The 26,351-nt window shown below is 45.1% G+C and overlaps 1 protein-coding gene across 3 annotated transcripts in view; it reads right to left on the bottom strand.

Annotated features, from left to right (window-relative positions):
• Window positions 1-21,280: 21,280 nt before the first annotated feature.
• DCAF1 (DDB1 and CUL4 associated factor 1) overlaps window positions 21,281-26,351 on the bottom strand; it is a 1,932,496-nt gene continuing 1,927,425 nt past the window's right edge. For all 3 annotated transcript variants that reach the window (XM_069644104.1, XM_069644105.1, XM_069644103.1), the window contains exon 24: window positions 21,281-22,761. In XM_069644104.1, coding sequence (XP_069500205.1) covers window positions 22,703-22,761 — 59 coding nt within the window. In that variant the 3' untranslated portion in view covers window positions 21,281-22,702. The remainder of the gene's footprint in view (window positions 22,762-26,351) is intronic.

The following is a 26,351-nucleotide window of genomic DNA, read 5'->3' on the forward strand; positions in this document are numbered from 1 at the left end:
GTAAAGTGAAATTGACTTTACTTACCTTTTTCTCTTTGTAGACGCAGCACACACTATCTTACGTAGAGTTCTGAAGGGGTTACCTAGTATCCCCTTTGTCTACCTTCTCATGTAACATTTTTATGTTACCCTTTCTATAATTAATGGCTGGTGGCAGTGGTTTTCTTTTTTCTACCATTGTGCGTTTTTACCGCAGGCTGAATCCTGCAGTATTGCACACATTGCCTTCTTCTTTTGCCATTTTTTTGCCATTTCTTGTTGGAAAGGTCCTTCTTGAGATTTACTCTGCGTGCCAAACCAGATTTGGTCCCTTTGTTTGTTTTGTCTTCGGCGGGATTCACTGGTGAATCCCGCCTCTGGCTCCAGCGCGTCTGACAGGGCAGGAAGCGAGGGAGGTTCCCGAAACTCCCTGTGCTTAGTCTCCTTGGTTAGAGGAATACACCCGAAGGTGATTGGCTTGCTGGCTGGCTGTCCTTGGAGGACAGCCACCCTGCCGTGTGAGTGACAGCTAGGCTGCGAATGAATGGGAGAGAATTGCATACAAGGTGAGGTCTTTTGCAAGGAAGGCAGAGTCAACCACTGGACGAAGGAACAAAGAAGAAACTGGAAGATAAGCTTGCTGCATCCTCCTGGACCGTTGGTTTGCCCGGTGAAGCCCTGCAGCCGTGCGGAAGCTCTGAATTTAGAAGCAGGACTAACCATGCCTGAGCCACCTCAACAGAGTGCTGGACCCCAGAAGTGAGGAAAGTCCACAAGGTGTCCAAGAACCGCAGTGGTGCTATTTGCGAGTAGCTGAAACTGCAAAATGCCGCTGATCTGAGGTGTGCCCATTGCTGCTGCCGACCTTCAAACCATAGTGCAGGAGTCCCCAGTCGTCCTCCCTCTTGTCCCCACAACTGAGGCCCAGGAACAACAGGATCTGCAGCACTACAACAGGAACAGAAGCCAGCTGGAACCTTTTCTTCAGACTCAAGGTACTGTGAAACTAGGGGTACTTACCTCTTGTTGTGCGTAGCTTGCTTGATTTCACTGGAGACCTGCATTTGTTGCCTTTTGCAGAGTTGCTTGCAGCTTTGCCCTTCACAAGCTTCCCAGCTTGAAGAGCAACAGTGATTCCTTTTTTACAACAAAACTCTCTTTAACATTGTGCAAGACTTTTGTGCTATCTTCAAGAAAAGCCTCAGCTCGCCTAGACTTTGCTCAATTGACATTGGCTGTCTTGGCTCCCAGAAGACTCCTCTTACTCTCTGACTTTGCGTTTATCTATCCCTCCAAAAAGTCACACATACCCTGGAAAGGGTTAACCTATATTTCATTGGGGGATTCTAAAGTGCTTACCTGTTTGAGAAACTTGTAAACCATTGTTTCCATCCCTAACCTTTTCTGTTTTTACCATAACTTCTGTAGTGCATTTTAAGTGTAAAAGTGAGATATTAATGTCCATAGTGTCCTAGAAATTGAAGTCACCTCAGGGTGCAGAAAGTATCTGTGTGCCATCCCGAAAGGGTATCTACTTAACTGAACTGAAGGAGTGTGTTTTTGAAGTACATTTAAGTGTTGCCTATTGCTCCCTGCTAAAGATGGCTTATTTTAAAACTGACTGTTAAATTAATAATCAATTATTTTAACCAAGAAACCTAGGGTACAAGTGTTATTTGAATACATGTCACTGTGAATCTGTATGTTACAACCCTACAGCCCACATTGACCCCTCTTGAGATAAGCCTGGCTGCTCAGTTTCTCTACCAGCTTGTGTAGTACAGACCTATACCAAAGGTTGGGTTACCTATTGCCAAGAGGACAAGGCTGGTGTAGTCTCCCACAGGGTCACTACATACAATCTTGCCTAACACAACCCCCAACACACAATCCCAACTTGCACACTGAATGGTCTGACTTCACTATTAACAACCCTTGAGTCCCTTCAACCTTCATCTAGCTGGATGATTTAAACCCACACAAAAACCCCATACTGAATAATGTTTTCACTCCACCACTATGACCACACCAACCCACAAATATATCCAACACACTTGACCATTTCTGTACAAAATCAAATCTGAGAATCGTGGTTAGACCACTTTCACGTCCCCGTCAAACTCACTCTACCACACAACATCCTCCTACCTGCCCCACATCCCTCCAGCCAAGCAAATCAAATGCAACACAAACACAGCCCTCGCACCACTCTTATCCACTTTTCCCTCACTCACCCCACTTAACGCCTCAGTAATTAAAATGCCAGAATCACCCAGGCATTAAACCAAATTGCTACACTCAAATCACAGAAGCCTTGCAACCATCATAGCAAGACATGGTTGAACAATTCCCTCCTCATTATCGAACAAGAAACCAAAGACCTAAAAAGAGCTTTGCAAGATAAACCTTGTGCCTCCACAATAACACGCCTCAAAGATAGACGTTCTAAATACAAGAAGTGCCAAAGCTGCCCACTATCTACAAGAGCTCCAATATGCTCCAACTGCACCTGCATGCAGAACCTTTTTTGACAAAGTCACTCTCCAAACCGCCGTCCAACACTGCCATGCCCCATCCCCTACTGGATTCAACTCCCACACTCTATACTTCAAATCCAAGATACACATCGGACAAGCCCTGATCTCCACAGTCCTCCTTCCACACACCAACCATGAACACTCCAATGCATAGGGCACATTCCACTGAATCAACAAAGACATCCTCATCACTCTCCAGACGAAAACAAAACCAGCACTTTCTGGATGACGAATGCCCTAACTGCATCAGCACTGTGGCTCAACAAAATCCACTCCCATCTCTTACATGCCACCATCCCCTCTGCACTCAAAATAGGACAAATCACCCCCCTTCAAGAACCCAAACCTCAAACGATGCACACTGAACACTACCATTCCTTCACAATCTTGCCAAAATCATGGAATGCTTTGTCACAAGCAAACTCCCAACATCACAGCACCACAAACAACCTGAACCCCTCCAAATCAGATTTCCGCCCTGTTAGGCAGAAACCTGTGTAGTTCCCTCTGGGACGACTGCAAAAGATTTAGGACTTCAGGTATTTGGCAGTAAACCCACTTGGTAGCAGTCTGTACCATACAGATTTACTTGGTAGCTGTGGCTGAGCAGTCATACTTCCCTCAAGAAGAGTTAGGCAGTATACAGAGTATTCACAACAGGTCAAGAGAACACAATAGAACAAGTAAACACTGACCAGGGCTTGGTGTAAAAGAGATATAATTATTTATTTAAAACCACATCTAGAAAAACACACATACACTAATAGTAAGCAATCCAAAAACACGGTCACTAAAAGATATACAATCCCTTAAAAGAATATTAGACAAGTCTTAAGTAAAGCCCCACTTATTTTCAGACAGCGGTGAGCGCTTAACGTAGATGGTACTCTAATAATTTGCTTTAAAAAGGGGAGAAAAGCAGAGAATAAATTGAAACAGATCCCAACACTTTTTCACGAACACGACAAGAGAGGAAGGCAAAGTAACACCATGAATTCAGAGTCAGTAGGCCGGATCTGCTTTAAGAGGATCAAAACGAAATGTGTCCAAGGTCACACGGTTGCAGTGCACAAAAGTCTTGTAACGGTTCAAAAAGGAGTTGGGCCAAAGAAAGGGACCAGTTAGAGGGTCAAGGCGGCCAGCCCAGTCCAGAAGGTTAAGGGTTTATTATTACCTTGTAGCAATCTTTAGAAAGGGAGGCCTGGCGGACACGGTACCTGAAAGTGGTGAGAATACTCCAGCGGAGGCAGTTGTTCCTGGCAGCGGATGCAAGTCAGTGCTTCGTCCGGGGGAAGAGAGGATCTCGTCGGCGGGGAGGAAGACAGGAGTCCGTTGCACTGCCAGGGAAGAAACCAGCCACAGAGTTTCTAAGGTACAAGGAGCGGTCTGTTGATTCGTGGTCCAGTGGTAAGTGGCTATCCGGCTGCCGGGGTGCTTGGCACGGGCAATTCGACCATAAACCGGTCTGGGGTGCGAAGAGAAGACGGTAAACTGGTTTTGCCCACCAGTCAGGGGAAGAAGCCTCTCCAGCCGGGAGATCTTCTCTGTCGTCGGGAAGTGGTGAGTCGGTTCCGCAGGGCTCCACCGGTGGTGTCGCCGTGGTAGGTCGGCTCAGCTTCTCCCTCGTCGGATTCTCAGGTCCTGTGGCGACTTCTGAAGTTCCAGTCCCCAAAGCCCTGCTTTTATGCAGCATACCCCCATTCACTCAGCCTAGCTGTCAATCAAACATGCTAAGTGGTGAGCCGGCCGGCTCTCCACTTGGGCCAATCACACAAGAGTGCGACTTGAGTTACCAAGGTAACTCAGTCCAGGGTGCCTAAACCCCCTCCCACACCCCCTGTGGTACCCAGTCAGAGTGGCACCACTTTTGGAGGCTTCTGTGGAGAAGCCCGCCAAAAAGTGGAACAAAGGGCTCGACTTGGGTTGGAGTCACAGAAGAGAACACAAACGCCATTTTAGAATCGAGTCTTGGCAAAAAATACCAACCGGCAAATTAATATTAATTAAATAAACCGGCGGTATGTTCGAGGCTATGAGAATTAAATAATTAAAGTTGGTAGCCTCGAACAATGGGAAAATCCCATAGGGAAATATTCGCGGTCGAATATAAAAAGTAGTTTCCACTGCCACCAGCCAAAACTCGATCAGGGGGGACGGAGACGTGCCTCCTCGACTAACAGACCCCGGGGCAATCGAATTGCCCCGACCAGTACGTCCACAATATGATGGTTTGTACTGGTTTCTGTTAATAATTTGGGACTAGTAAAGCCAATGGTGACTTTACATGCCCTGGGAGACAGTAGTCAGTCCCAGGGTATGGAGTCTATGGTGGGGTGTTACTATGACACCCCTGTGTTACTGCACGGAGGGTGCTGTGTAACACACATAGTAAAAACACATGAGACCCTATGGAGTAAAGGACCCCATAGCCCATAAAACACATTACCAGTCAAAGGAACACCATAAATCATGTCCAAGAGTGGGAGAAAAAGAGTCTCACTCTTGGCAGGAGAAAAAAACAAACTCCAGAAATCCAGCAAAGCTGCTGGGGGACTCACTAGGTTAGGAAATTCAGCCTAAAGAGAGAATTCTCCCTAACACGCCCCAATCACAGAATAGACACTGAAACACTTACCATCCTGGATGACCTCCACAACATCAATGACAAAGGACACAGCCCTTCTAGTCCTTATCAATCTCTCTGTGGCTTTCAACACCATACACGCACTGTTCTCAATTTGCTTGCCTGCTTCCTCACTGGCATGACACACTTCGTCTCCATGCCCCCATATTGATCAAATTCTCACCCCTGTAAAATGTGGAGTACCACAAGGACCCACCCTATCTCCTACCCTGATCAACCTATACAATGAATCCCTCAGGTAGACTTAGAAACCACAACATCCACTTTCGATAATATGCAGGTGACAGGAAAATATAGTTCCAAATTGCTTCTCCCTCCGAACTCAGCCCCTAAAACTCCACCATCACCACCTGCATGGCCATCCACTTCCTATACCTCAAACAATCCAAAAGGTAATAACTCCTCATCCGAGATCCAGGCACAAATCCAACCTCATCCCTTAGATCAAAGTACTCACCACAGACAAACCTCACAGACCCCCTCCACACCAGTCAAGTCCCTAGGCTTTGGACAACCACCTATCCTTTACACACCAAGCAGCTGCTATCAGAAAAACTTGCAAAGCAGTCTTATGCAAGATAAGGCATCTTTCCTCCAATGATTTCTATACCACAGTCCAGGCCCTAGTTCTGTTCAAGCTGGACTATGGAAAAAATACCCTTCCTCGAGGTAGTGACGCATTTGCCTAAGGTGTATAAGCGTTTGCATTCTTTATTAGGGGGTGCTTCTGAAGTAGAGTGGAATACCAGCTCTATTCCTGGTAGTGGTGACTACCAGGGAGTCAGATTTGATATGAACCCTAATGTATAGATGGTGTGAATGCAAGGGTTTGAATATGTTCTCTACTCACTGGTTGACTGCCCTTGTGAGTGAAAGTTTAGAAAGAGACAGATTGTAGCAAGGGAATGGACTGCTGGCGGACTTCTTTTCATTAAGAATGTCTTCCACGAAGTCAGTACTAACACCTACTGTTTCTTCTGTGTGGATGTTGAAATGGTGAGCAGCCCTTGGTGAGCAAGTCGTTGTACAACAATAGATCATCAATAGGAGATGTATGTCCACTGTCAGGTGCTGCTATGTCCGGGGTCTCAAATGATTGTGACATCTGGGTCAAACTGGTCAGGGTCTTGACTAGGGTCGTCTTGGCTTACATACCATATGTCCTGATCTGCCTGTCTATCCCCCAGTAGCAGGGCCATTTTAAGTAATTTGGGGCCCTGGGCACAGACATCTTTGGGGCCCCCCTCCACCAAACCAAAGGAATTAAGGGATCAAGAATACTGGTTGTGCCCCCCACCCGTCGTGCTCACAACCTATAGGTTGATATGCTGTCTTGCAGCATAGTAAGCCCATTTACTCCCTTTAAGTCCCCTTGCCCTCTTCATTCTCGCTCTAATCAGAATGACGAACAAGTAGCATTTGAAGACCAACATTAGCAGTCTACAAAGGGGTTATTGTTCTAGTACATACATGGTACTTTTTATCAATAACATCCAGGAAGGTAGATGTAGTATTAATACAGGACTGTATGTAAAAGGTACCTGTAACCCATAATAGACAGATAACTTATATTAGCTACCTCACAGAATGCAATAGGGCTCATGCATGGATAGAGACCACCAATTGGAAGGAAGACGAACGCGACACATACCATAGCATAGATAGAGGAGGCAGATTAGAAGCTACCAGGAAGGTGTCTTTTTCCAGACAGACTGAGATTAGAAGTGGGACATGGTTTTCAAATAGTGTTGCCATTACATATCAAAGGAACAAATGCCTGTTGTGTGCGATATAAATATGCTCACTATTAACACAGTGGAACCATGAATAAGGCTTTTATGAAGATCATACCATGAGAAGGAAATCCCTCGGAAGGGCTGACAATTTTGAAAGGTTTAGGGACTGGAAATATTGAGAGGTTAGGCAATACAAGATTAAATGAGATTCCCAGGATTAAGGGGTGAAGCTGGGATGTGTGCCAAATCTGCAATTTCTGCATTTGAACACTTTCTTTTCCAGTTCTTACCATGAACTAAACAATCTCATTTTATTCAAAAACGGACTTGGAAAGTACACAAATCACAAAACCAGACATGATCATTTTCAAAAAAAATATTATAGAAGGGTGTTATGCAAAATGGGAATGATTCTAGCTTAATTCTCTCCATCATCAAAAGAATATAAGTAACAGCATACCAATCAACGTGATTTAACAAATTGAATCTGGTGTAGTCTTTTGTATTTTAAAGCTTTAAATACTTCCAAAACAATGGCTTGTGACATTTTCATTTATAAACGTGCATAAAAACCTTTGACTTTTACCAAAAAGTAAACCGTTTTTTGTGTCAAACAAGCAGACCTTAAAATATGCTTGCCCGAGGCCTGCAACATATGGTCCGCTCCCTTCTGTCTACCAACCCTTACACCCAAATGGCCTACATAAGAAGATCAGGTAATGGGCTAAACGATACCAGCAGCATGCAAGAAAGCAACCCTCACAGAAAACAGCACAGTGACGTAAGATATATTAGATGATTTGACCAGGATCACTGTATCATCTGCTGGCAAATCCAAGATACAAACATCAACACTGTTGTTCCATAGTCTTTAATTTGGATACTTGTTCACCTCTTGGACTAACAGTGTATGCCATCATTGGAGGCGATTGCCTAGGTTTTACAACACCCCATCTGAACAAAGCAATTTCTAGACCTTCACCATACAGATGATATATTCTTTTTTATAGCAACCCCTATCTGCTACAGGTACATTGCTGATAATAGCAGATGTTGTTCTGCAAAACCAAGTACATATGCAGGCAGGTTTATAAACTTGAGACATAGGAAAGGCTCAGCCAGCCTTGTTGGAATTTGATATTCTAATTTTGCATATGAACGCATATCTCTGCAATAGGTGCTTCACACACACAGCTAACTTCTGAACCATTGTGGCCCTCACTTTATCAATATGCATTTCGCCATTGCCTACTGCACATGATCAACCTAATTCCCACAGAAGGAAAGAATGCTACAGAGTGGTGCCATACGGAACACACAAACTATGTATACCACAGTGAACACAGAAAGCCATACATGATGAATTGATCAAGGCAGAATGTACTTGCCAAAACAGAGGCAATGGGTTTAGAGCCTCAGCAGCACCCCATAAAATATCCTGAAGTGTCCTATTTAAGACCTGTGAACAATGGGATCTTACTTCGTCAGATCAGCTAGCCTTGTGGGGCCCCCTCCAAGGTGGGGGCCCTGGGCAAGTGCCCCTTTTGGCCTCCCATAAAAACATCTCTGCCCTGTAGGGAGTCATGGGAAGTATGGCTGTGTGTGGATGTATGAGTGGGTGAGGGAAGGCTCTATGGCTGACCGGTCTCTAAGGGTTGAGACATTTCCAGGTCTAATGTTTTCTGACGAATGGGAAATGGGTTCATAAAATCAACAAAAGAAGAAACTTTGTCCCTAATTTGCTAAAAGTGATCTTTTGTCCAAGTCCCTGTCTTAGGTGTTTCTGCTAAGGGGAATACAATAGCCTCTGGGTCTTGGGAAGAGGTTGGGACAGAGGGGAAGGGGACTCTTCCTACTGGTGTAGTGCTTGAAGCGCAGCAGGAGTGCGTGATTTATAGTCATGTGACACCTCTGAATCATGCGTCGAATGGGTATTACGCACGCCTATAACTGCTGATTGTTCTTTATTGCCTTGTGGTAAATGTGGTTGTGGAACTGCAGCAGGCTTTTTTTGCGCTTGGTCAGAAGGCCGCAAAGCGCTTTCCGCCAGCGTGCTGCCTTCTTTAAACGGCTCTGAAGAGCGGTCTGGGGTTGTGTGTTTGGGCACACGTACATCCTTATTGCCGGGGGCTCTCCCCATAGCAGCGCCCTGCAACTGCCTTTCGTGTTGAATGACATGCAGGAGCCTGACGGTTCCATTGTGATGTCTTGGGGCTCCGAACCAGAGCCTTCGCTGTCCAGGCCTTCTGGGTAAAACTCAACAAGACTGGGGGCGGTTTCCGACTCCGCCATCATAGTACTTGCTGCTCAGAGCTTCATTTGACATCCCTTTAGGGTTTTAGGCCTAAAAGGTTTACAGCAGGCGCAATGGGTCCCTTGGTGATCTTGAAACAGGCAATGGTTCCACAGATATTTCCTGTTGCAGTTAGGACAGAATTTAAATGGAGTTTGCTCCATGGTGTGTGTAAATATTAAGGGCAGCAAGACTAAAGCAGTAAATGTAAGAAATGGAGGGATGCATTCTTTGTAAAAAGGAATCAGTACCCCTACTGCTAGGGTGAAGCTAGATGAAGGGCGAAGCCCGTCGCCGGAACGATTGTCTGTTTCGGCTATCGAGTTGGTCTTCTGTCGAGATGTCTGTCGAGCGGTGACCGTTGAAATATTGATGAAAGTTATAACTAAATAACTCAAAAAGTAGCATAGCTACAGAACTCTGCGAGATCACTTCTAACCACAATGGTGGAAAGAAATAATCTGAGGGACCTCGATGCTTGAGGGAAAATGGATACAGTCACACTAGGGATAAGATGACAAACACGCCCTGTTGATGTACCTTTTCAAACTTCGAAAACTTCATGTGCAATACTCTGCGCCTACCACTACATGGCAGCCTATGCAAAGCATGCGATTCTCAGAAGATCCACAAGCATCACAGATATATATATATAGATATATACATAAATATATATATAGATAGATATTTATGACATGCATTACTTACCGTAAAAGCATTTCTGATGGTTGCATCTGTTTAGATTCACATGCTGTGCATAGTCCGACATCCAGTGGTCACTGCGGAGTATAGCATCTTGTTTTTCGAAAGTCGAAAAGGGGACGTCAACATAAGCGTGTCTGTAATACTATCCCTATAGTGACGTGTAGTGTACCCAAAATCCCTCACGCGTCGAGGTCCCTCTGTATTTTTTCTGCCATGAGGGAGCCTTAGGACTACGTGAGTACAGAAAAGAGAGAAAGTAATAAAGCGTCTATGTTCCTTCCATCCGAGCGGGGAGGAAGGGGGTGGGCGCATGCGAATCTAAGCAGATACAACCATCAGAAATGCTTTTACGGTAAGTAATGCATGTCTTCTGATGTTTGTTAATCTGCTTAGAATCACATCCTGTGCATAGACTAGCAAGAAGTACCCGGAGATGGAGGTGGGTTGTGAGAAAGAACAGTTGAGAAAAGATGTCTTAGTACTGCATGCCCCACTTGGAAATCAGATCTAGAATGGGCATCTAGAAAATAGTGTTTTGTAAAGGTGTGTTGCCGCCTTGCAAATGGACTCAAGGGGAACATTTGCAATGAATGCTATGGATGCCCCAGTGCCTCGAGTAGAATGTGCTCCCGGCTTGAAGGGCAGTTCTCTCTTAGCAAGAGTGTAACAGAGAGTGATGCATTGGACAATCCATCTAGATATAGTGGATTTGGAAACTGCATCTCCTTCTCTTCCTGTCGCCACCGAGACAAAGAACTGATTAGTCTTTCTCAGTGGTCTAGTTCTTTCCATATAAAACATGACTGCTCTGCGCATGTCATGAACTCACCTCTGGCACCTCGGCCCGCACTCGCCCCGCTTCTCCGCAGGGTCGCGCTTGCGTTTGGGGCACTCCGGGTGGGGTCTTGCCTGGAGAGGCTGGCCGCCCCGATCCTGGCGGGTCCTGTGGCCGCTTACCGCAGGTCGAGTGGGACGGTCGCATGTTGGGGGGCGGGGCCATCCCCTAACATGGAATACTTCCGCATCACATGATTCCCCAGCCTCCAGTCAACACAGTAGGTTACGGTCACGTGTCTCCTCACGCGCTTTGTCCACGCGCTCATGTGACCTTAACCAGGAAGTATAAAGTAACACACGACACGCCGCTATACGCTTCTCAGCTGTTCTCTTGCAGCATGTGGCGTTGGTTCCTGTTTCGTGTGCTCTCTCGGATTGTGGACCTTGGCTTATGCTTATTTGGACTTCTACTTGATTCTACCCATTGGATTTGGTGCCTATCTTCACTCTGGATACCTTAAACTGCTCTGACCTTGGATTCTGAACTTGGACTGCCTTTGGATCATGCTTGTCTGAGTCAAACTATTGGCCTTTGGACTGCTTCCCTGTCTGGAACCCCTCTTGCTCCTGGTCCTACCCTACCCTCCCCTCCTTTCATGCTGCACCTTCCACCCTTTTTCCTGATACTCGTGGTGGCTTCCCATGGTTGCCTAGTGTGAGTAGCCTCTTGGGTACTTTAAACTAGCCTATTATCGACCTCTGGAGGGAACAGCTATCATATACTGGTTAGATACTTACTGTGTTTTCATTCTTCGGAATTGTGGTGTTAAGTTGGTGTTTTGGTGTATATTCTTACCTGCCTTCTTTCCTTACAGTCATCCGGGTTCCAGCGATTCCTGTTCCTACCACCACCTGTGGCCTCAACGATCGGTCAGCGAGTATAATTATCTCTCTGACTGGTAGTTGGGGACGGAGGTATTCTAGTCTACATGGATCTCAGTTCCTGACAGCACACATCAAGTGTGTGCAGGCTTTTTTCTCCCAAGTTTGATGGGTTTCGAAAGAACGTTGGTAGTTCTATAGACTGGTTGACATGGAATTTTGAAATGAATTTAGGAGCAAACCTAGGGTGCGTGCGTAGAACCACCTTATCTTTGTGAACTGTTACAAAGGGATCTAGTATAGAGACCGCTTATAGTTCTATGGAGGTGATCGCTATTAAGAAAGCAGTTTTAAGAGTGATATTCTTAAGGGTTGCTTTGTGCATGGGTTCGAAGGGGGAGCCTATTAGCCTGGTTAGTACAACATTCAGGTCCCATCCAGGAGCTGGGATAGATATAGGAGGGTGATTTCTTTTCACTCCCTCCATGAAGGCTTTAATAACTGGAACTTTCCACCATGGCACCTTATGTTGAGACGTAGAGTGCAGCTAGGTGAGCTGCAAATGTCCAAATTATATGACCTCAGGAGCCAGGCTGCCAAGTTCAGGGTCTGTGGGCATGGGTGCAGCGTTCGGCCCCTACCCTGTGACCGCATGTTGTATGGGCAGGGTAGTTTCACCGGAGGAGACCGTGACATCTCCATCAAATGAGCGCACCAGGGTTGCCGGGCCCACATGGGGGCCACCAGCATCATGGTAACTGGTTCTGGTGCATCTTATGCACTATCTTGTTGAGAAGGGGACTCGGGGGGGGGAAAAGCGTAGACAAATTTCCCTGACCATGTTATCCAGAGACCATTCCCCTTGGAGCGGTTATGGGGGTACCTGGAGGCATAATCTTGGCATTGTGTGTTCTCCGGAGTTGCGAACAGATTATCTCTGGGAAGCCCCATTCTGTGAAAACGTTGAAGACTATGTCTTCTTGTAATCGCCATTCGTACTCTGCGGGCAGAGGGAAGTCTCTGCTGAGTTCGTCTGCCAGAAGATTGAGTTCCCCTGGTACATGTTCAGATAACAGGAACATGTTGTGTTTGAGAGCCCACTTCCAGATGTTCTGGGACAGCTTTGACAGTCCTGGAGAGTGAGTGTCCCCTTGTTTGTTCAGGTAGTACATGGCTGTGGTGCTGTCTGTGAGGACCAGCACGGTTTTCCCTTGTAGGTGTGTCTGGAAAGCCTTCAGTGCCTTGAAGACCGCCAGCAGTTCAGCAAGTTTATGTGTTTGGACGTCACACTCGGAGTCCAAACTCCATGTGCAGTCTGATGGGATAGCTGAGCCCCCCATCCTGTGAGGGATGCATCTATGGTTAGAGTGGCTTCTACAACGGGGGTGGCGAATGGTTTCCCCAACACGAGGTATTCCTTCGACCACCATCGCAGCGAGAGAACCAAGGCCTGCAAGACCACCACTAGATCGTCCCATTGTCCGCTGGCCTGACACCACTGGCTGTTGAGCCACTCTTGCATTGGATGCATGCGCAGGCGCGCGAGGCACCAAATAAATACATGATGCCATCATTCCTAACAATCGCATGGCTTTGCGTACCGTCACCTCTCGACCGGCTACATATAGAGGGATCTGAAACAGCATATTTTGGACCCTCTCGTTGGAGGGGAAGACAAGGCCGTCCTTTGTTCAAATTAGAGCCCCTAGGAATTGCTTGACTTGGCTGGGGTCTAGACTGGACTTCTTCTCGTTGATGGTGAAGCCCAGGTGGAACAAAAGGTCTACAGTCTTTTGGGTATTTGAGAAGCATGTTTCGTAAGAATCCCCTGATATGAGCCTGTCGTCGAGCTAGGGGCAGACTGGAATGGACAGCCTGTGCAGGTAGGCTGCTGCCACTGCCAGTACCTTCGTGAATACCCTTGGCGCTGAAGCTATGCCGAAGGGAAGCACTTTGAACTGATAGTGTTTGCCTTCTATCATGAACCTGTGGTATTTCCTGTGCGCTGGCAACATTGAAATATGAAAGTATACATCTTTCATGTCCAGTGTTGCGATGTAATCCCCCTGTGTGAGCAGGGGAATTACCTCCTGCAAAGTCACCATACGAAATGTTTGAGGTTTTACGAATTTGTTCGCTGGGCGAAGATCTAGTACAGGGCGTATGGTTAAATCCTTTTTGGGTACAAGGAAGTACACTGAATAAATACCCTCCTTTACCTGTGATAGAGGCACGACCTCTATTGCTCCTTTTTCCAGTAGCAGTTCGACTTCCTGAAGAAGGATGGCGAGGTGTTCGGGTGATAGGCGTCTTCCCCTTGGGGGTCTGAATGTAGGGGACCGACTGAATTCGATGCAGTAACCACGGGCTACAGTTGACAGTACACAGCGGTCTGTGGTAATTCCCTCCCATGCTTGTAGGAATGATGTTAACCGGCCCCCGACCGGAGATGCATGGGAGGGGACCCGAACCTTCGAGTCATTTTGTGTTGGCAGCCGGGGAGCCTCTGTAGTGGGGCCCCGACCTCTTTTCTTGCCACAATGTTGTAATCTCTGAGCATATTGTTCACTGGTTCCCTGAGTGTAGGACCAGCTGCCTGCTGAGGAGTATTGTTGTTGTTGGTGGTGGTTTTGTCGTTGGCCACGAACAAAACGCCTGTTGCCGTCACCTCGCTTATTAGGAGTCTTGTGTTTTGGTCCAGAGTCTTTAGGGTTTCAAATTCCTTCTTAGCTGTCCCCAGTGCGTCATCAACTGCCTTACCAAATAAGTTTGAGTCTTCAAGGGGTTTGTTGATGAGGGACGCCTGGGTTTCTGGCTTGAAACCTGAGTTCCTGAGCCAAACATGACGCTTAATAAGTACCCCCTGGACTAGTGACCGGCCAGCTGTCTCCTCAGCATCTAGCGTGTTCGTAATGATGCTCTGGTTTACCCGAGTACCTTCTGTCACAATGGCTAACAAACGGGTTTGTAAGGGCTCAGGAGCTTCTTGTAGGCCTTCGCGCAACACTCCCCATTGGGCATCAGTGTAGCTTGCCAGCAAAGTATTGTTATTGGCAATTTATGTGGAGAAAGCTGCTGAGGATGTAATCTTTTTTCCCAAGGCATAAAGCTTCTTCCCCCGTCTGGGGGTGCTTCGCTAGTAGATAGCGGAACCCCCACCCTTTTCCTCGTGGTGGTTACTACCAAGGAATCATGTATGGAGTGACCTCTAATATATAAGGGATCTGACGGTGAGGGGCTAAAAAGCTACTCAATTCTTGGGTTGACACCTCTAACCAATGCAGGTGTGGATAAAGATGGAACGAGGCGTCTCTTGACTGAGGCAAGAAGGGGTATGGCTTGACTAATAGGTGGTTTTTCCTTAATTATTTTCTCCACAAAGTCTACTTCTGGAGAAATTTTCCCTGTGTCAATTTCAAAATGTGCTGCCGCCTTGCGTAGCAGTGCATTAAAAGTGGGCTGGTCATCCACAGGCGACGGGTTTCTGACTGGTGTAGTCTGAGGAGAGGACCCCTGGAGACTGCCAGGGCTGTGATCCAACTATGTCTGGGTCTTCTTCAAAGCCCTCTACAGGGTCTTGTAGATCCTCAGTATTTAGGAACTCTTCATCTTCGTGAAAATGTGGGTCCTCTTCAGTGAGGTCATATGTATCAATTTCCTCTTCAAGTGGGTCAAAGAGTCTTGGATATTTGGCCCTAGGGTCTTCATGGAGTATCTCTCTTGGCCTTTTGGGTGTAACATGTTCAGGGGTGGACATAAACCTATCTAGTTTGTCCATACACGATTGAAATCTTTCCATAGTCCACTGGGATAACCCTGAACGGTCTAGTGGCGGAAAGGTGTGCTCCTCCGCCTCTAGGCGTCGAGATCTCTTCCATAGCGTGGATTATATACCCCCTTCGCCCTCTGAGAAACATTCTCGTGGGCCCGACACTGGGGATGTATCTTTAGGTCTTCCCTTCGATGGGGGGGGGTGAGAGAGGGGTTTCCAGCGTACCTTCCGTAGGTTTCGGCATCTCCCTGGCCTTGTGCGCGGGTGTCAGCGACTCTCTCGCCGCCCGTCTGAGCTTCAGTGGAGACTTTTTTTGCCAAGCTTTCAACGACCAGTTTGTCCGTCGAATGGTCATTAACAGTTTTCGGCGGTGCCGGAACTTTTTCACCGACAGTCGCTTTCTTATGACGTTTTTCGTCTGACATTTTTGGTGGTAGCGCCCTTAGTTGCGGATGGCCCAGTCGTTAGTCGTGCATGCGGCTGCAGGGAGGGCTAGCGACCCTTACGGTCGGCGGAGGTTGCCGGTAGGTTCGGCGTCTACGTTGGCGCTGGGGCCTTCTTCAACTTAGTCGAGGAAGGGCCGTGGGTTGTGTGTTTAGTTTTTACTTTTTCATGTGCGTCGGTGTAGCCGGGGTGTACATCCCCATAAGTAGGGCGTGAGCCAAACTTTTCGGGGCCGGGGACAGACGCAGAGAAGCGGGAGCGCTCCTTAGAGAGGTCGACAACCTCCGATACTGAGGTAGCGTTATCACTATCCCCCTCGTCACATTCGCCAGAGGCGGGTGAGGCATCAGCCTTCGACATAGCGTAGGCTGCCCACCTCTTGACCCTGCGGTCCTTCAAAGTTTTTGGACGAAGGAGTTTACAGGCCGCACAGCCGGCCTCGTTGTGGTCGAAGGGTAAGCAGCGGTTACACCGCTTATGCTTATCCTTTCACGTGAATTTGCCGTTACGAGGGCAAAATCTAAAAGGAGTCCTCTCCATAGCCGAGGATGTAATAAGTGATAACGACCCCGAAGGAAAGGGGGGGGGGAGGAAGAGAAAGGCATTCTAGAAGAAAACAGAAATGTCTACAACAACCCCTACTCTCCCTACTGTGTAGGCCAGCGAGGCCAGGCCACGTGTTTGGCAGCGCCGATAGGATCGCCTCTGTCGAAACCACCGCCGTCGAATATCTTGACTCGGCGGGGAAGTTGTTTAGCCGTCGAAAGAGCGTTTGGATTAACGATAACTGACAAAAAATGACCAAGGGTCGAATAAATGGTAATGGCAATGTTTCCTACAAGCTCCGCATAAGGCGACCAGTATTCTGGCTGGAAAAAAACAATCTGAGGGACCTCGACGCGTGAGGGATTTTGGGTACACTACACGTCACTATAGGGATAGTATTACAGACACGCCTATGTCGACGTCCCATTTTCGACTTTCGAAAAACAAGATGCAATACTCCGCAGTGACCACTGGATGTCGGACTATGCATACCATGTGATTCTAAGCAGATTAACAAACATCAGAAATATATATACATATGATACATTACTCACCGTAATCTTATTTCTGATGCTTGTATCTGCTTAGATTCACATGCTGTGCATAGGTCGACATCTAATGGAATCTGCAGAGTATTACAGTTGTTTTCGAAATTCAAAAAGGGACCTCGACAGGGCTTGCCAGTAATACTATCCCTAGTGTGACGTCCACTGTACCCCTGGTCCTTCACGCGTCGAGGTCCCTCAGACTGTTATTTTTCTGACATGAGGTAGCATGAAGTGTAGCGTGAGTACAGCTGTATCCAAGCAGATACATATCAGACAAGCTCATAAGTATCCATGCGCCTTTTCTCAGAGGGGATTAACAGTGCACCTTCAACCTCACCCAATGAACTTGGCAGCGTGGCTCCTGAAGTCATGGAGTTCAGACATCTTAACCTTCCAGAGAGGTGTATGGATATCCTGAAGGAAGCACGAAAGCCTAACACTAGGCACTGTTATTTCGACAAGTGGAGGAGATTTGTAATTTGGTGCCAGTCTAAACAAATTAACCCCATAGAATGTACACCATCCCATATTCTAAATTATATGCTCCACTTGCTAGATTCAGGGTTAGTATTCAACGGTCCACCTGGTGGCTTTGTCAGTCTATACCACCTCCCACAATAAGGTCTCATGGTGGAAGGTGCCTGTCATCAAGGCATTGATGGAGGGAGTAAAGAGACTCCACCCTCCAGTTTCAAACCCGCCGCCAGGATTGGTTCTCAATGTTGTACTCGCTAAGCTCATCGGACCCCCTTTCGAGCCGATGCAGAAGTCAAGTCTTAAACACCGGACTGCATTCTTAGTGGCTATTACTTCCATAAGAAGAGTTAGTGAAATACAAGCATTGTCAGTACAGGATCCTTAAATCATAAACAAGGACAAGCTGGCTTTACGTACTCACCCTAGATTCTCCCCTAAGTTCATCTCTAGTTTCATATAAACATTGAAATGGTGTAAATCGATTAAACTTCAGTGATTAACACATGCATAGCACAGTGTGTTTTTTTTTTTTTAAAGGGAGCTGGGAGCACGAAGAGGCTTCCACAGCTACATGGACACTGAGTGCATGCACACGGCAGGCATGAATTTGATGGGAGCATTTGGTGGCCATAAGTATAGATAGAGACACAAGTGCCGGTCGAGATACACAAAAAACATTTTGTATGGTGAGTAATCACGTTGGATACAACACAAATTGGCTTCACTAACAATAAAAAAACCTCTCTGAAACAATATTTAATGCATAAAAACAAAAAATCTTTTTAGGATAAACCAGATAAGTTTATATTATTGACTGCAGGGTTTGTGATAATCATACCACATAAAGGAGGAACCATGAGCAGTGACACAATAACAGACCACACATGGGTAGGGTAAGTGCTACAAAACTAAACGATGAAAAGAAGTAGGGAAGGAGAACGTAATAATAATCCCGCCAACAATAGTTTTATTCCTAAATGTTGCAGATGAGAATAAGATGACATGGGGCATGAAGAGAATCGTCGACAACATTGAATCCGTTTTGATATATTACAATGGAACAAAAATGTAAGAAATGTACATAACATTGAGACATTGGGCAAGACATTAAAAATGAAAAAAAGATTCAAGGGGCTAGTTATTAGCAGAACTAAATATGTTCGGATAGACAGTTCACATTTGCACTAAATTAGGGAGTCAATGATTGTGTAGCTCTGATAGGTGCCAGAACATAGGAATACACCTAAGGCCAACATACTTGTGAAAAGAGCACACCATCAGAAGCTCAAAGATGACGAAACACACTGTGTCGAAAGAACATGTTGTAAAATAAGGTCCCAGTAAAGTCGGAATCGTACTGTAATTTGTTTTTTGGTAAAATAGTCATCAGAGTGTACCGATGAGAAAGGAAGAACAATTCACAGGAACTCCTGGAAACAATTCTTAATAATGCAATAAAGTTTGATTGCTTTTGTCTTGTTCCTTGCGTCATGTTTTTCAGCAATACTGTATACACAAATGTCTTCATAATTTGTTGAATGGATATATGTACCATTTCTATGGAGCACCATTTCAATTTTTAAAGATAAAAAGATTTCCACACGGTGCAGAAAGAGTTGATGTTAACCATAACAGTAGGTATCTATCCGAAACGATCGTAGTCAGCTAGTATAGTACGATTTAAAGAAACCTGGAAGATCAGGATTATTACCAGGTACTGCTGTGGAAGTACTTTTAATTATTTTACATTTCTTTTCTGTCCGCTCTACCATTTTGCTGCTAACCTCTCATTTAGTCTTTACCGCTACTTCATAACTCTGCCACACCTGTTTCTGCATTAATATCTGTTACTGTCCCTTTACTGTCACACTATTTTTCTGTGCTGCCACCTTTTTCTTTTTCTGTGATGCAACCTTGCTCACTCTCTTTCTCCTTCCTGCACAATGAGGCACTTCTACAAACTATGCAAATCTAACATGAGATGCAACTATTACTTTTGTTCAATACATATGACCATTTATGTTTTGCATGTCTTCTAAACCTTTACCATTGCAACTTTCATGCAAATTCCCATATAGGTAATGGTCACATATATTTTTATGTCAACAGCTGGCGTGGGTAGCCACAAGTAGTTCATGGTAGCTATTGGTATCAAGGTAAGCAGGCCCTTCTAGGCCCTATCCAGGAGTTTAATAGCTCCCAGCAATTTCGAACCCTGGTAGCGGCATACTTCTTGGTCCCAGCCAGAACACTTTGACAGAGAATATATGGAGAGATAATCTGAGCAGCATCCATTTGTATTTCACGAAGTCACATTCAAATTAAGGCTTCACAGGCAGAGGAAGATGGGAAACTATGCAACCACACAGAGGGAAGAGAGTCTGCTAGGTTTTGCTGCCACACATATGCTAGGCCTTCACCATGATCAGTGATTTGTGACTTTCTAAACACAGATCCAAATTCAATGGTAGAGACTGCATAAGAATCGAGAAAGTATTTTTTTTAAAGGAATTTTAATTGCAAGTAAAAAAATATTTCCTACATAGTTTTGCTGCTTTAAGCATCATCAATATCACAATTCCACTTCACGCCTCAAATTAGTCTGCAGTTTATGTGCTTGTAGTACTAAGCCACAACCCATCTGGAAAAATGCACTGCATTTGTAATAGTCACATAACTGGTTGATTCACTACCCACTACCAGGCATGTGTGAAAGCAGCCATGCTCTCGTCTGATCTGTTTTGGTGAGACCCTCGATGTAAAACACTGTGTGCTGGAACTGATGCTAGTCAGATCTTGAAAGTCTGACACGGAATGAGCAGGGTAGGAACACTGCAGATAATTAGGGATATTGTGGCAAAATTTCAGTCAGAGGGCATTTCATTCCTGGTCAAACCAGTAACAGAAGGGGCACTAAACTTCTAGTGTTGCTTAGGAAAGGGACACATCTATGCCTATGGACTAATTGAATGCTTCCTAGATTGCATTCTACGTTCCCTAAAAAAGAAAAACTACATCCAATATGCCCATAACAGTTTCTCCAAATAGATGAATAATCTATATAATCTGTCTCTCTGAACATAATTTTACTAACATATTTACATTAGCCGTATACTGAAAGTACAACAAGATTGCTCAGTGGTTGGTATGTGTAAGTTTACTTTCCAAATACTCATCACCCTGCTGTGGTTCAATGCAATTGTTGAAAAAGATCTACCCAATCATTTCAGTTATACCAACATTTTACACTGTTCTGGATAGCCTTGCCTCCAAAAGGAAAGGAAACATCCTGATTAGAAAATATACATGAGTGGGGGGGGGGGGGGGTCTCGCTTAAGTGCTTAAAACAAAATAGGAAAGTACAATATTGTTCACAGCCAGTATCATGTACTAACATAAGCCATCCATTCTCTATTGCTCTTCAGAAATCACTGTAGTATCTTTTTCTTTGCACCCTACTCCACCACCCCAAACAGGAAATTGGTATCTAAAAGAGCCTTTATATATTTGTTATTGTAAATATACAGTAACTCTAAGTGCCTTCAGAGCCTGTTCTTTTCAATGAAACCGGGAATCCAATACCCCAGCAAACTAGTCAAGTGTTTCAGAAGTGCGATTATCATCCTATGACTTATCCCAGATTTAACAGTACAGACAACATAGCCCAGACTAGTACACATTTTCTTGCATTAAAATACTTGCCTGATGCCTGAACTAGAAATATGCAATTTTTCATTGTTCATTTATTAAAACTGTTTTTGATGGACTGAAAAAGCATTAATTTTCATCAGAACATACTACCATTGCTTCCTAGTATGTCACTGCTCTGCTAAAACCTCTCTGGTGGGAAACACCATGAATATTGTTATCTTAACAATGAATACAGTTGAGCAAGACAGTATCTACTCAATCTGAAATGCATTTATGAGCACACAAAAAACACAAGGACCAGAAGTCTTTATTCTCAAACCCCTCCCCCTGAAGAAATAAGAAAAATAAAAAAACTCTGTATAAGAATATCCAGGAGAAGGCTTGGAATGTAGAAACGGCTCGGAAACTGCAAAGTGTTTTCAATGAGATTTGCTAAAGGCAGATGAAGATTCATTTCCAAGGTTTTCGCCCAACAGTCTCCTACCCACTACATTTTCCTCCCAGAAGGGGTGCCAAAATACTGACTCAATGGGTGAATAGAGTGTAAGAATGGGCTAAGGGAGCACCTATTTTGCAAGAGGCAATTGAGACGTTGATTCTCTCTGATGAAGAAGGTGGACGACATGAGCACTGCAAGTCTTGATTTGTCATAGGTGTGGTTTTAGCAGGATGCCTTGATGAATAAGGCCAAAACATTGGGATTAATGTTTCAGGTTGAGGTAACATCATCTCACGCAGATACCGGTCTATGTTGAGGGGCAAAAAAAAAAAAAAGAGGACTTCCCTTTTGGTTGTGGCTCAGCTTGTGTAAATATTTGACAAAACGGTGGAACTAGAGCAATTGGGGCAAAGAATTGTATCCCAGACAATTAATTACATCTCAGCCAATTATTGAAGTATGCAACAAATGATCCATCATATTTGGCTGCTTTTCTGGCTCTACAACCTTGACGTCATCCCCACCTAAGGTAGCATCAGGATAGATCTATCCTTCCATTTAAAACAAAATAAACAGGTCAAAGTATATATATTACACATTTATAAAAAAATATCCATTGCATCTTACAAGGTTTAGAAACGGCATTGTTTTTCCTTTTTCTCTTCCCATTTTCTTTTAAATACTTGTCTGTAAAAATGTACATTGATTGGAAATACCATAAAAGAAATGTGTCCACGGAACCTGCATCTTTCTCAGATTCAGAGTTCATACTGTTGGCACTCAAAACACATTGCCAAAATATTACTCTCTTTTTATTTTTTTTATAGTTTTTAGACTGTTTTATATAAAACTATTTCAGTTTTTAAAGAAATAAATCTTCATACACAAAGCATAGATCAAACGGCCTGGTATACTGTCCCGCATCCTTTATGGGTTTGTCTTGATACTTGTTTAAGCTTTGATGGATGAGATTGTGCAAATACAACAGGACCAACATCTAAAGAAAAAACAAGGCAGCAAATAAGCAGGGAACGATGAGCTGGGAGGATATTCCCTGGGAGCAGCCCTTTTTTTCACCCAAAAGGTACCAGGCAGCTTCGTCCGTCCAAACCATGGGCCGAGGTGTTCAAACCAAAAGACCCGATATGCTGAGTTCCCAACACCACATGTACAGCCTCAAGGATGGAGTTTGGGCCTTCATAGTGCGAGGCAGCAGAGCTGGAGTTCTCCCTTCATTAAAGTTGATTGCTGTAGAGACATCTGATCAGACAATCACTCATTCAAAGCCAAGATGATGTCATCTTCAAGATCCGAGTTCTCCGAGCTGTCTGCTGGAATAGGGGACAAATGGGGTAATGTTAGTTGACAGTACTTTCTGGGGGAATATTTCTGAAAGCTGTTTGTTAACCACTTATTTGAACCCGTATGTAGTAGGAGTGCATTCAACCTCTTTTCCAATTCATGTGCACCAATCCCCATAAATGTGTAAGAGCAGGATGCTCCCCTCCTCCGCCTCCCCCACTCCAGCAGAACCAGGTCTCAATGAAATGACCAATCACAATGTTTATTTGCAGGAAGTTCAGCTTTTCCCCTTTTTCCTAATGGTTCAGCAAAACAGTTGTCAGAAATCACCAGATTAAGCAGTGTTTGGCCTTTCTTCATAGGATGCAAAATTAACTGCAATAGCTCTAGCCATGGCCAGTAAAGTCCATTAACTGCATAGTGTGAAGAGCCACGAATGAGACGTGGACACAAATGACTCATGTTTTTGGTTATAGACTTTTATTAAATAATAAAGGGATTGGAAAATGCCTCATTATCCCTAATCTAGGAGGTATTTCCCTACCAAAACCAAATATAAGTGTCTGTCCTGTGTCAAGATGTTCAAAGCAAAACAATTTCCTGTGTCTGAAATCCTATCCTAGCACTCACATTCTAAAAGTAAGGTTTAAAGGATATTGTCTTTGGCCTTGAAAGTGCACAAAATGTTCAAATCCAACAAAAGGCTCAACTGGTAAATATTCACTGTTCCAGGGAACGAATCCCTTCCCCAGGTTTCACTCCACCAAAACAAAAGTTAAAACTAGACAATCAAGTTCTTTGTAAGCCAAAAGAATAACTCCCTCCTCTTGGTACCACAATCCACACCCGGAGAAATGACTCCCTTCCGCAGGTTTCTTTTCATCTGCAATGTATTCACAATCTTAAGGGCATGTGTCTTCCTTGGGATTTTCTTAAGCAGTTCATTGCCCACACTTGGGTTTGCCTAGTATACTCTCCTGCCAGGACTCTTATGCAGTTTCTTTACACAGTGTGTGCCCAGTACTCTTTTTTTTGTAAACATTTTATTAGTTTCATAACAAACAGTGCACCTTAACATGGTGCATAAACTACTCAAACCCCAACACCCCATTTTGTCTTCCCCTCCCCCTCTTTAAAATCACTATAAGAAGGCCAACTCGGTCCACTAGTCCACAACTGTCTCTTCTTCTCCATAATCCAGGGAGCTATCCGTGTCCAATTCCTCGGGTCCCAGCCCGAAAGAGATGCAATCAGATGTTGCCACGCCATCAATAACTCTGTTTCCTCTTCCCCTCCTCTACATGCAGCCTCCCTCCAGACCACTGTTTCAGCCTCGGCCCACTGCAGAAGGTCCCTCCAACAGGTATCTACACTGGGTCTTGCCTGAGCTTTCCATCCCATAGCTATCCTTCTTTTTGCTAAAATATAAGCCAGGTCTTTGAGTTTGCACACATGCTTGAGTTTGCGCGGTCTAGGTAAGCCCCCCACTATGCATGCCCACAAGGAGTCTACCACTAGTTCAATCCCCTTGGAAGCCAGCGGTCGATCCGCTATTTCATTCCAATATCGCTCAATTTCGGGACAGACCCAGAACATGTGTACCATCCCGGCATTTTCTACCGCACATTTCGGGCATCGCTGTGTAGTCGCATTTGTGAACTTAGTAATTCTCTTGGGGGTCATATATGCTCTATGAGTAATATACAACATAATCTGTTGTAATCTGGCATTCCGTGACACTTTTTTGTGGTATCCTTGTGCCCTTTGCCATAGTCCATCACTTATTGTTTCCCCGCTTTCTTCCTCCCAGTCCTGCCTCGTCTGAACCACCTCCTTTCCCACTTTAGACATCAGTATTTCGTAAATTCTGGAGACCTCATCACCCCCGTCCGACACAGTTTGGAACATTTCTATGGCCTTGTCTGGCTGCTGGGTCAATTCTACTTCTGACCACGTCTTTTTTAGCATGGTCATCAATCTCACATACGTAATATACTGCCCGCTATGTAGGCCCATGTTCTCGCTTAAGCTATCAAACTCTATTCTACCATCTCCTTGCCACACATCCCCTACTGTTGTCACCCCCACCGGCTCCCAGTGTTCCCTTATGGCACGTCTCAATTGATCATCTATCCCCTTTAATGTCACAAGAGGGACCTGCGGGGAGCACGCCGTCCGGCAACCCAGCATTACACAGGTCCTATGCCAGATCTTCCTACCCAGGGTCAGTAGCGCCCCTCTCCCACTTTTCTGGAGTTCCGTTACCCACATCCATTCTTTTAAGAAATATGGTGTACATTCTGCCCTCAATAGTCTCGATTCTGAAGTGGTGTCTTCGGAGCCAATCTAGCTAGGTATTGTATTTGGCCCGCTAGGTAATACACTTCAAAATTGGGTAGTTTAATACCGGCCTGATCATGTGGATTTTGTAATTTCCATAGGGCTACCCGATTTCTAGTATTATAACAGATGAACCCTCTACACATATTGTGGATTTCATTAAAAAAGCGTTTAGGTATCAGGTACGGGACATTTGCAAAGTTGTGTAGCAGCCTTGGCAATACTATCATTTTAAGCAATAGCGTTCTCCCCATCATGGTTAGGGGTAACCTTGTCCAGAATGTCATACTGCGTTGAATCCCTACCACTGCTTGCTCTGTATTATTCCTATGTTTCTCTCTAGCATTGTGATACACATTTATCCCCAGGTATCTGAAGGTGTCTACCGCCCATTCAATCTGTAACACAGGCAACCTGTCTTGAGGTATTCTATATATCTCCCTAGTGGGAATATCATGGACTTCCGTGGGTTTACCGTTATACCTGATATTAGTGCCTATTGATCTAGTACCTCTAGTATATATTGTGAGTTTTCTTCTGGGTACTTTAGATACAACAGCATGTTGTTAGCATACAGTGATATCAAGTGCTGTGCGCCTTTCGTTGTAATGCCCACCTCACCGTATTGATATCTGAGGTATGCCGCCAGGGGCTCTAGTGCTAGGATAAACAGCATCAGTGACCAAGGGCAGCCCTGTCTAGTTCCCCTGCCTAGTGTCCATCTTTCTGATATCACCGGACCCGTCCTGACTCTAGCAATCGGCGCACTATATAATAATTTCACCCATTGCAGATACAGCGGTCCTATCCCAAACTTTCTTAGGACCGCTCGTAGCCAGGACCATTTAACAGAGTCAAAAGCCTTGACTGCGTCTAGTGAGACTATCGCTAATTCTTGGGAGCTTGCTGTGGTCTGGTCTATAACATGGTGCAACCTCTTGAGATGATCAGAAATGCTCCGCTGGGGGACATATCCTGTCTGGTCATGGTGTATCAGGGCACTTATCAGTGGTTTCAATCTGTTTGCCATCACCGCGGTAAGGATCTTGCTGTCCTGATTTCACATTGACAACGGTCTGTAGGATCCGCAATCAGTGTCTATTTTGCCCAGCTTGAGGAGCGGAACGATGACCGCTTCTCTCAAAGTCTCCGGCAGCCTACCCCGTTAAAACGCCTCATTTAACATGGCCAACATTGGTGGAAGCAGGTCTGCCATATACGTCTTAGAAAATTCACTTCGGAGGCCATCAGCCCCCGGCGCCTTATTGGTGGGTAGGTT

Source organism: Ambystoma mexicanum, chromosome 2p (genome assembly GCF_040938575.1).
Source record: "Ambystoma mexicanum isolate Mex_15411 chromosome 2p, UKY_AmexF1_1, whole genome shotgun sequence".
In the NCBI taxonomy this organism is placed as follows: Eukaryota; Metazoa; Chordata; class Amphibia; order Caudata; family Ambystomatidae; genus Ambystoma; species Ambystoma mexicanum.